The following is an 11,486-nucleotide window of genomic DNA, read 5'->3' on the forward strand; positions in this document are numbered from 1 at the left end:
GCGGATAGAACGTGGACGTTGACTGTGCAGTGTGCAAGGCAGCCCACGAACCTCTCGGACTCGCACTGCTCACGGAGACGTTAAGGAAACGTGCCGTCCCTGTGTGCATGTACCGTCAGAATTGTGTCGGAAACGAAAGTGCTCTGCAGTGATGTCGGAGCCAATGTGTGGAGGCCCTAAAACTCATTGTCTATAAGTCACTCAATGGCATAGGCCCTAAATATACAGTACAGATATGCTAGACCAATATCATCCGAAGATGTCTTAGGTCTTCAGAGTCTCCTCTACTGGTTGTACCTAGGGTAAAATCCAGACAGAGTGAAATGGCTTTTTAGCCATTACGCTGTCAAATGCTGGAACCAGCTGTTCAAGTTTGAACTGACCCAACAGTGTCATGTCGTAAAAAGAAATTAATTTATTTTAATTTGGTTTCCTCTCAAGCACATTGAATGACAGTTGTGTTTGATAATGTGCTATACAAATTAATTGCTATTGCTATTCTTGCTTTGACTTGCGTTTACCACAAACCCTGCAGCAAAGAAACTTAATACCATAAACAGAAATAGTCACAAACAGGGTGGCGGCGGCAAGCAAAAACATAAACACGTCTACAGAGTGGTAGGAGTACCAGGGCATCTTGTAGGACTCTGTACGCAGGTGAGCAGCACCTTTGTGTCTCATGACAAACTCGATCCAGAAGAGGGCTCGGTCCAGGGGTTTCATCGGCTGGTCTCGGTGGAGGCTGGAGAGTCTCTGCATGTTCTCCCTGTAGGAGGGCTCATGGAGCACCTCCTTCAGCGCCTGGAGAAAGCTGTCCCTGTCGAGCGAGAAGATGTCCAACACCTTAGCTGTTCCTTTGGCCCTCATCCGTGACAAATTGTCAAATTGATCAAACATCAGTGGAACACCAATGATCGGAACACCGTGATAGATGGCTTCCTGAACCCCATTGGTGCCTCCGTGGGCGACAAACAGTCTAGTTTTTGGGTGACCAAGCAGGTCGTTTTGAGGCAACCACTCAAGCAAAAGGGTGTTGTTGCCCAACGTTGATGGTTTCACCCCTGTGTATCTGATTATGACCTTCTGCGGGAGTTGGGCAAAAGCTGCTGCCATTTCTTCTACTATCCGTTTTGGAAGTTCGCTAACCAATGTCCCCAATGACATGATGACCACTCCATGTTCTCCGGAACTCTGCACAAAGTCCTCTACGTGTTGAGGAAGAGGTTTCACTGGCTTGCACTGGAAGCCACCCATGTACACAATGTTAGGCATGGTGGGGCGTGGAAATTCAAACGTAAAGTCGACTCGCATCAACCAAATGTCAGCTCCCTGGATCAACTGGAAATAGTGAACATCAGGGCCAAAATATTTGTTTGTCAAGGCGTTATATTTTGGTCCGATGAGGAACTGGGCTTGATATTCATAAAAGGCAAAAAAGAAAATGTTGCACACTCTTTCCAAAAAGCTCATTCTGTCTGTTAGTTCAAACATAGGCATAGGGACATAAGAAAGAGGCGTTGGAGCAATGGCAAAGTGTCCCTCGCCATGGGCAGTCCATCTCACATTGAAAACCAAAGGTAAGTTTAGATAATGGGCCAGGATTGGTCCAGTAGGTGACACCGGGTCTGCTAGAACCAAGTCATACTTAGCCTCCTTGAGCGACTGCATAAATTGCTGGTCATCCAGCATGGAACTAAGCATGTCAATCTCCATGTCCGCCATCTCTAAACCCTTCTCCATGAGCTCCATCTCCACCTGCCACCGCGTCCACATGGACTCCTTCTCCGCCTGGATCCTCACAAGCTCTGTGGTGAGCGCCTTTATGAACTCCTCGTCAAACCCCCAGCCGTGCTCGACAGTGATCGCAGTGTAGTGGGGCGAGGACTCCTTGATGTACCAACTCCCCGAGGATCTGATCACGTCCACGGTGTGCCCCTTGGCATGGAGGGCCTCGATCACGATGTTCATGTTGACCCAGTGGCTGCCATCAATCGGAAACACCAGAACTTTCCCTCCGGAGACGCCATACGCCGACACAGATAGCACAGCAAGGAAGCCGATGGACAGCAGCATCCTCGACTCCATCTCTAGAATACAATACCAAAAATAACAAACAAAAGATTAATACATTTGCGATATGATCAATTTATAATGAATTATTTATTTAATACAACAATTTATATATATATAGTATTATTTGATAAATCATCCATCGTCATAGTCCCAAACACTGGTCTAGCATGAAATCAGATTACATCAATTACGATCAACTTCTGAATTTGTGGTGATTGGTCAGTAGAATTAAAAGATGAGCTTTTCTGACCCATTTCACCTGTAATGTAGTAAATGTGGGGTCTTTTAATCAATTCATAATCACACAATCAGAATTTTACTGCTGCCTACGGTATCACAACGGTAGGCCCCTATGATTTACACACTGTGAACAACTAACTAATGGGTTTTTGTGGCTCCTCTGACATCAAGCCACAGTGTTCCAGATCTGTGTGTGTGTGTGTGTGTGTGTGTGTGTGTGAGAGAGAGAGAGAGAGAGAGAGAGAGATCGCAATTTATACATTCAAATAAAGACGTCTGCAACCATTACAGTAGGCCTACTACCAGAGGCGATTTAAATGCAATTAGAATAGAGAATCTTTGCTACTACCACGTTGACAGAGGAAAGAAGCACCGGCATCTCAGATGCGGAAGATTACTCTGCTTTTAAAGAGCAGTGCCAAACTAACTAAACGTTACGACGTTGCCATGTTTTGGACTCTGATGGAAGGGGTAACATCGAAACTTCAGTTTGGCGACAGCTCTGAATAAAAGCAGAGAATAACCTTCCAGATCTGAGATGCTCCGGTGATAGGCTACTCATAGAACCCGGTCCTTTTCCGTGACGCACAGATTGTGACGGTGGTAGATGGACACTCCCAACTGAGATCGCGTGCAGTCCCAGGTGTTTCTATCACTCCCGGACGTGTAGTCCCACCCGATTATATTTCACGTATTATCATACACTGCTACAAGCAATTTATGGTTAGGGTTAGGTTTAGGTTTAGGTTTAGGGTTAGGTTTAGGGTTAAGGTTAGGGTTAGGGTTAGAAACAAAAAATACTAGCATCAAAAGATAACTAGCTCCGTTATATGGCGGTGGGACCGATAGTCTGGCTAGTGGGAGCGAGCTGACAGGGGAGCGTCCTGCGTTGGGAGCGTCAATCAGGGAATCGATTGTGAAGAGCAGAGGTACGGAGAATTCCTAGGCTTCTTTCCCAGGTCGACAGTGCCATATAGTGTCGTACATTAACATAGCCTACATCTTGATTGTAATAACAGTGGGCATAAAACGCGCACCGTAACAACTTTGATAGGCGAAACACATCGATGGGCACAAATGATAGCGCATAGGCCTACTGCCAGTTAAGCCTGTGAGGACTCTTCCTGGAATGGCATTATTTTTGAGAATCAGATTCTGGTTAGAACTCAACAAACTGGCTTTTAACACTGATAATCAAAAATGTAACCGTGGCCTCCAAACTCACGCCTGAAAATGATATGTACAGTGCGCAATTGACTACTACAGATCACAGACGTGATTCACACTGGACTAGTTCTAGTATTATCGCTGTGTTTGGCGACTTGACATACAGGCATTCATGGCCGTAGCCAGCAAGTTGGGTTAACCGAGGTCCAAATTTTTTTAATTTTTAAAAATATATTTGTTAAAAAAGTACATTTTTATAGGCCTACATGTTTATGTATAATACATAGCCTATATTTATATGCATCCATGGTGTTTTGTTTTAATCTCTTGGACATGTTTGCCCTGCTCTCTGTGACTCGTTTTCTGTGGAATGGGTATATCAAAATTAACATGAGACTTTAAACACATTCATATCTAAAGGTCCCTCCAATTTAAACCCATAGCCTAATCCAGCGTTTCTCAACCAGGGTGCTGCACCCTGGGGTGCCACGGAAACGTGGCTGATAAATAAATGATGTCAGGCTATAATACATATTTGTCTGAATTTAAAAATGAATAGCCTACTTAGTCTGGAATCTTTCATCTGCCATTTACGCACAATATTAGGTCGCAGAAAGCTGCAACTTCAAACGTAGGCTAGCCTAGGTTGTGTGATGTCTCCAAATGTGTTAGTCTACTATCGGATGCGATGCCCTGTTACGGCTTGTTAGTTTGGGGTGCCTTCATTTTTTTAATGAATTCAAGGGGTGCCTCGCATAAAAAAAGTTGAGAAACACTGACCTAATACAATAAAGTCAATATGATTATTAATCTACCATCTTAAAGTAGGCCTAGGCTATGGGCATAGGCTAATGACAAAGTGGCCAAATGAGTCAAAATATCCGTTGAAGTCGGTAGACAGTCCCACGAGCTACACGAATATGTTTCTTCATTTGGATACTATTTTAACGGCAGTACAGCAAAAACAAAAAAAAACAGTAGCCTATTTTCACTTACCAAATGATTTCTTGAAGTTGACATAGGCAACAAGTTAGGACTGTGGCGTGGTTGTTGTGGAGCCTGCTGCCTGTTATATGCTTATGTAAAACTAACGTCTTGTCAGCTGAACATTCTTTTCCTCGCATCGCCTGCACGCTTGTTATTATTATTTTTTTTTTAGTAGTATTTCTGTACACGCAAAAGCGAAAGACGAAAGTCTATCAACACAGGCAATAATAACCCCTCCAATTTACAATCAAATTATTTTGATCTGACAGCCTGCTTTTAGCTGAGCTTAAGTTTGAATGTTTATTGGTTATTTTATGCAGCTGATGGCGTCAGTCGGTCTTTTTTTCCACTAGCCTATCTAAAACCAAATGACGGCTTATGCCAGATAGTGACTTAGTTATCAAATGCCAACGTTGTCAAAGACGATAGCCTACTCATAACTCCTTATGCATATGCCTATGCTACTGTATTAAAACTGTGCATCCATGTTGGCGACCTGTGTCTCAAGCAAGCTTGCGTTCTCTTCCACGACTCGCACCACTCGCGCGCAAGGCGCGCTTGTTCATTGCATGGGAAAAAAATATAAGCCTAGTAGTGCAAACAGAGGACATCAGAACATCTTCAGATGAGGACATTTTACTGTGATTGACTCTGAAGAAGTCGTGACAACTCGAAACGTTAATCTTGTCACTTGACCAAATAAGCAGGTAAAAATCCACATCTGAAGACGCTCTGGTGACTTCCTTTTATGTCCTTTTCTGTCGCTTATTACAGACCTTCCGATTTACAAGTAGAACCCAATGGCTGGTTCTTTCAAATAATGACTCAGTTAAAACGGTTTCACAAAGTTGTGAAAGACATCCACCTATTGGGCCACTGTTTTAAAACGCTTGGCTTTATAGGAGACGTCTCAAGCGCCCAAGCGCAGCGTGGGCAGGCTTAATGGCCACGTTCCTGATGGTGCGTTACTGTGTAGGCTGCTATCTGTAGGCTGTAGGCTGTGGAGAGAGTGAGCAGCACCAAGTTCCTTGGAGTGCACATCAGCGACGACCTCTCTTGGACCACCAACACTACATCACTGGCGAAGAAGGCCCATCAGCGTCTCTACTTCCTGCGCAAACTAAAGAAGGCAAGTGCTACACCCTCCATCATGACAACATTCTACAGAGGAACCATAGAGAGCGTCGTGTCCAACTGCATCACAGTGTGGGGAGGAAGCTGCACGGAGAAAAACAGGAAGACACTCCAGCGTGTTGTGAACACAGCGAAGAAGATCATTGGAGTACCACTCCCCTCCCTGCAGGACATTTACACCACACGCCTCACCCGGAAAGCACTGATGATCATCAAAGACACAAGCCACCCTGCACACAAACTGTTCAGCCTCCTGCCCTCTGGAAAGAGGTACAGGCGCCTCCGTTCCCGTACCACCCGGCTGGCGAGCAGCACAATGCACCAAGCGATCAAGATGCTGAACACTCAACCCACTCTCCCCCCACTGTCAGCCTCTAGCCAGCAAGGCCACTGACAACCCCCCCCCCCCCCCACTGTCAGCCTCTAGCCAGCAAGGCCACTGATAACCCCCCCCCCCCTCATCCCCCACCACCATATCTGCGACTGAACATTCCACCTGCACTACTATACTTGTGACTGAACTTTCAACCTGCACTAACTCAAAACATGCACACACACACACACACACACACACACACACACACACACACACACACAAGCACACTGCACTTTCTGCACTAAACCCAAACATACACACACTGACACACACACACACACACACACACACACACACACACACACACACACACACACACACACACACACACACACACACACACACACGAACACACACACAAGACGCACACCGCACCTTCTACCTGCACTAAACACATACACACACATACACACACACACACACACACACACACACACACACACACACACACACACACACACACACTGCTGCTGGTGTACTTGACAGACCTTTTTTATATTTATTTTCTTCAAAATGCTACTATTACCATGTCAGAACGCTATAAAGGACTTTTTTAGGAAAAGCACAAAAGCACAACAAATACCTCTTAATGTATGTCCTCTACAAGTCTTCTGTTGTCCAGTCTTGCACTTTAAATGTCTGTATGAGCACTGTCTATGTCCATACTGTCTTAAGTCCATGTATAAGTAGGCTACTGTCTATGTCTATACTGTCTATGTCCTTACCTTAATTAGTCTATGTCTGTATGGGAAAGCAAGAAATGTAATTTCAAATTCTTTGTATGACCAGTGCATGTAAAGAAATTGACAATAAAACCTACTTGACTTGACTTGACTTGATCTCTCTATTAATGAATCACTTGCACAAACAGAACACAAAGGCAAAATAGAACTCATAGACCACTAATCACTATTTGCAAAGCAAGTTTCACAGATGTTTTGAGTTTTGTGTGTTTGATTCATTTGGGCATATTTGGCGTTAAAAAAAAAAAAAAATCTCGGACGAAATGAGCGAGGTCCGGACCTCGGGAACCTCAAATGTAACTACGGCCATGCAGGCATTGAGCATTCGCGCGGCACTGAGAACTCAGACATTCTCCGGAATTATTACAAATCAACAGTGGTCCACAGGCTAGCCTACTTCCCCGTGCGAATATGGCAAGTCCTACCTAAATAGTGCGTGTTCACGCACTGTGTGTGCATACTAGCTACAGGCTAATGTTTGCACTCAGTGACTGTGCATTGCTTTTGCCCACAGCTTGCTCCTGAAAAAGTTTCACCTCACTGAAATAACAATAAACAATATAACGATTAAAAAAATAACAATCATATTTGCCTTAACGTCACCATGTACCTTCCCCTAACAAATAAACATGAAATTCTTAATAGTTACCTGATCTTTGCTGTCGACCAGGACGCACTACAGCATTGTATGTGCCCCACCTGAAGTAGGCCTATACGTTGGTTGCTTTTGAGTTGGAGAGTGCAAAAGTCTAACTACACCACATACAGTAGCTGTGAAATATGCTGTGTTCATCTCCGTTATAGGCATGTTATAGGCATGAGAGGCGTGCCAGCCAGCCTCCTTGCATAAGTCTGTATTTTATCCTTTTTACCTTTCGCCTGCTGCCCTGGGTGGGGCACTGGGGCACCCTGCTACACCTTATCCACCATTTACCTGCTGCTGCCTCTCTTATGCAAAAATGTTTTCTTACTCTCTAGTGCATTACACTGTTTACTACTTCCTAAGTCATGAATCATGATAAAGGTCGAGGTTGCAGGAATGATTAACAGAGGGTGTCTGTCCCTGCCCGGACATGAACACAGCATATTTCACAGCTACTGTAGCCTATGTTAGACTTTTGCACTCTCCAACTCAAAAGCAACCAACGTATACTTCAGGTTATTCAATTTTCCCGCTCTACTTAGAATTTGATGGTGGTGGTAAGTATTCATGAAAAAGGTAGTGAATGGGCAGCATGAATTCTGGAAATAAACTAATACAACAACCGTATCTCACTCATTTCGTGAAGTCTTCACGAAAATAATTTATTAATTTTCGTGGTGCATTCACGTTATTGCCCGCCTTTCGTAAAGTCTTCACGAAAACAATAGATTCGTTTTCACGCTGCCTATTCACTTGAATTACCCGACTGTTGCCTAGCGACCCACTACTTTGAAGCCCTTTCGGTAGACATGGTAATCAAACATTTCAAACAAGCAACTTAGGGTTAGGTTTAGGGTCAAGGTTTAAGGTTAGGGTTAGGTTCAGGTTTGGGTTTAGGTTTAGGGGACATAAGGCGTAAGTACCGAAAGGGCGTCGAATTAGTGAGTCCCGAGTGTATCAACAGTGTTCTGTCAGCACCCCCTCCCCGCCCCTGCAGACGTTTGGATAACCATATAGTCAGGTTCATTACGTTTGGATCTGAACCTTTCGCTGGATTTTTATGGGGATTTGGAAAACTATACATTTTTGAAAAGTATATTGTATAAGCAATCAGAAAAACCATGTTTCCATTTGTACAAATGTCTGCATGGCGGCCATCTTGGATTTTTCAAAATGGCTTCCGAAAAACCATAATTTTGCAATATCTCAGCTTCTGAATGAGCTAAAACATTGATTCAAACTGCTAAACCTACATTTTCAGGGTCACTGAATCTACTGGTGGTAGTTTTAATGTTCTCAGACAGTTTGTTACCATGCAAATTTATTTGAACTGGTGATTTACTGTATAGTATCTACAAGTAGATGCATGTCTGTCAAGCCCACCATACAAAACCAGCTAGAATGTGCAAAACAATTTACGTGTCCAGCATTGTGCTGTATATATCCAGGCTTGCTTGTGCAAAGCTCATACCAGCTACATTGTATCCAGTAAACAGGAGCAGTGCCATGTAGTGAATATATTGAATGTCAACAGGCGTTACATTTTTGCCTTTTGCCTTCCTTCAGCATGCATGTATTTTCTGTATGATGATCCTGGAAACTGACTGCAAGACACAGTTACAAATCAAGTAATAAATTGGTGTTATTAATATTGCTAATGCACATACTGTCATTAACTGGTGTTGGTGATGGTGGTGGAGTGTAACGGTGAGGGTTCTGTTTGCTGTTTGTTCTGGTTATAATCATGGGTGAAGAGCATCGAGGTGAACAAGAGGCATTATCAAGCATTATGAGCTCATTAACTGGAAGCTGTGTGTTTTATGCCAGTCTGACGATGCCAAAAGGTGGTTCTGGTCCAGAATCCAAGATTAGACGCCGATGGACATGTACTGGAAGTAGTTCAAGAGGGGGCCAGTCTGAGTGATGGGGGCTATGTTAAAATCAAAAGACGACTGCAGAACTGCACTAGACAGGCCACAACCTCCCAGTGATGCAGCACCTTCTGCACTGCTTCTAGGCAGGCCAAGAGAAATGTAAATATTGTTTCTGATCTCAAAAAAATCGGGAACTCCACTCACTTGGTCGGACAACAGTCAACCAGTAGCAAACCTAAGGAGGCAGATCAACCATGCCGTTTGGGAAATGTTAATTGTTATGGACTTGGTCAGACCAAGTCTCGAAAAATGACTGAAAAATGACTGACCCACCTCAGCATCTGATTCTTCTCCACTATCCACAAGATTTCGTACGAGTCCACTCGATAAGAAACCATGCTTCTTCTACCAAAAGGACGATAGTGAACTGCTTTATCAGGTCAAAACTGCAAATGGCAGTAAAACTCTAAAGGCTGCTGTAAAGTCCCAGAATCCCACCCTGAAAACAAGAATGACCACCAGCATCTCAGCAGATGATGCACATTCAATTGCTGTCCAATATCACAAAGATTGCATTCAGTAGAAAGTGGCTCAATGCCAGTCTTGCCATAACTGAAATCTGTCTGTTCTAAATGACCTAAAGAAGTCAAAAGTCCCTACTATCCAGAAGCATGTGAAGAAGACATGGTTCATGCTGCAATGACAACTGATGAATATGATAACATGAAAGCAATTTACAAAGCAGCACAGGTGACAAGGACAAACATTGCAACCTTCACCAAGACAGGCCAGGGAACAGATGCCATACAAGTATACAGCAACATCAATGATGTCCCAGCTGAATTGTACAGACTAGCAAGGGTGTGTCTCTCTTTCGGCCACTTTCTACTGAATGCAAGTTCATGATTCTCCAAGGCTTCTGAATCAAGCATGTTGACATACATTTTTTTCAATGATGTCCATGCTTTGTTTTGTGTTTCCACATCAATACGGTTGATCAGCTCAAGCAGACATGTTAACGTCAAGGCTTCTTTGAGAGTTGTATTTCTGTCAGGCCTGAGTCTCGCCGTACATGACACATGTTTTGTCCCACAATCTTTGTGATATCATACATCAATTGCATGTGCATCATCTGCTGAGATGCGGGTGTTCAGTCTAGTTTTGAGTGTGAGATTCTGGGACTGTTCCAAAGCAGCCTTTGGAGATTTTCCGGCATTTGCAGTTCTGACCAGATAAAGTAGTTCACCATCGACCTTTTGGCAGATGGAGCTTTGTTTCTTGACGAGTGGAGTGGAGAAGAATTAGATGTTGAGGGGCCTGGGTCATCCATTTCTGTTCATCCTCTCTTCTTGCCATGCTTCTTGGCTGTGCACCGTCCTGTAGAAATAATGTGCATGTTGGTTGCTTGCATGCTGTATTTGAACCTTGTTGGTTGCACCTGAGTGACAGGAGAGATGCTAGACTGCTTTCTGTGTCCCTGGTGTCTCAGCTGTGCAGTTCTGCAGTCGTCTTTGGATTTAACATGGTCCCAATCACTCAGACTGACCTTCTCTTGAACTACTTCTCGTACATGTCCATTAGTGTCTAATCTTGGATTCTGGACCAGAACCACCGTCTTGGCATCATCAGACTGGCATAGAATACACAGCTTCCAGTTAATGAGCTCATGGGCTTGACATGTCTCTTGTTCACCTCGATGTTCTTCACCCATGAATATAACCAGAACAAACAGCAAACAGAACCCTCACTGTTACACTAAAGCACACTCACCAACACCAGTTAATGACATGCTCATATGTGCATTAATAATATTAATAACACCAATTGATTTGTCACTCTGTCTTGCAGTCAGTTTCCAGTATTATCATACAGAAAATGCATGCATGCTGAAGGATTCCCCCAAATGAAAAAATTGAACACCTGTTGACACTCAAAACATTCACTATGTGGCGCTGCTCCTGTATACTGGATACAATGTAGCTGTGAGATTTGCACAGGCAAGCCTGTAAATGTACAGCAAAATGGTGGACATGTAAACTGTGCCAGTTTTGCACATTCAAGCTGGGATGTTTTAAATGGTGGGCCATCTACTCATAAATACTATAAATCAATAGTTCAAATAAATTGGTGTGGTAACAAAATGTCTGACAACAATAAAACTAACACCATTAGATTCAGTGACCCTGAAAATGTTGGTTAAGCAGTTAAAATCAATGTTCTAACTTATTCAGAAGCTGAGAAATGACAAA

The 11,486-nt window shown here is 43.6% G+C and overlaps 1 protein-coding gene across 1 annotated transcript; it reads right to left on the reverse strand.

The window, feature by feature from the left end:
• Positions 1–395: 395 nt before the first annotated feature.
• On the reverse strand, positions 396–7,525 carry LOC134460691 (UDP-glucuronosyltransferase 2B17-like). The gene is made up of 2 exons (XM_063213066.1): positions 7,370–7,525; positions 396–2,087 (listed from the first exon to the last, which is right to left on the reverse strand). Exon 2 carries the CDS (start codon positions 2,083–2,085, stop codon positions 496–498), a length of 1,590 nt encoding a protein of 529 aa, XP_063069136.1. The 5' UTR covers positions 2,086–2,087; positions 7,370–7,525; the 3' UTR covers positions 396–495.
• Between the last annotated feature and the right edge of the window lie 3,961 nt (positions 7,526–11,486).

This window comes from Engraulis encrasicolus, chromosome 13, assembly GCF_034702125.1.
Source record: "Engraulis encrasicolus isolate BLACKSEA-1 chromosome 13, IST_EnEncr_1.0, whole genome shotgun sequence".
In the NCBI taxonomy this organism is placed as follows: domain Eukaryota; kingdom Metazoa; phylum Chordata; class Actinopteri; order Clupeiformes; family Engraulidae; genus Engraulis; species Engraulis encrasicolus.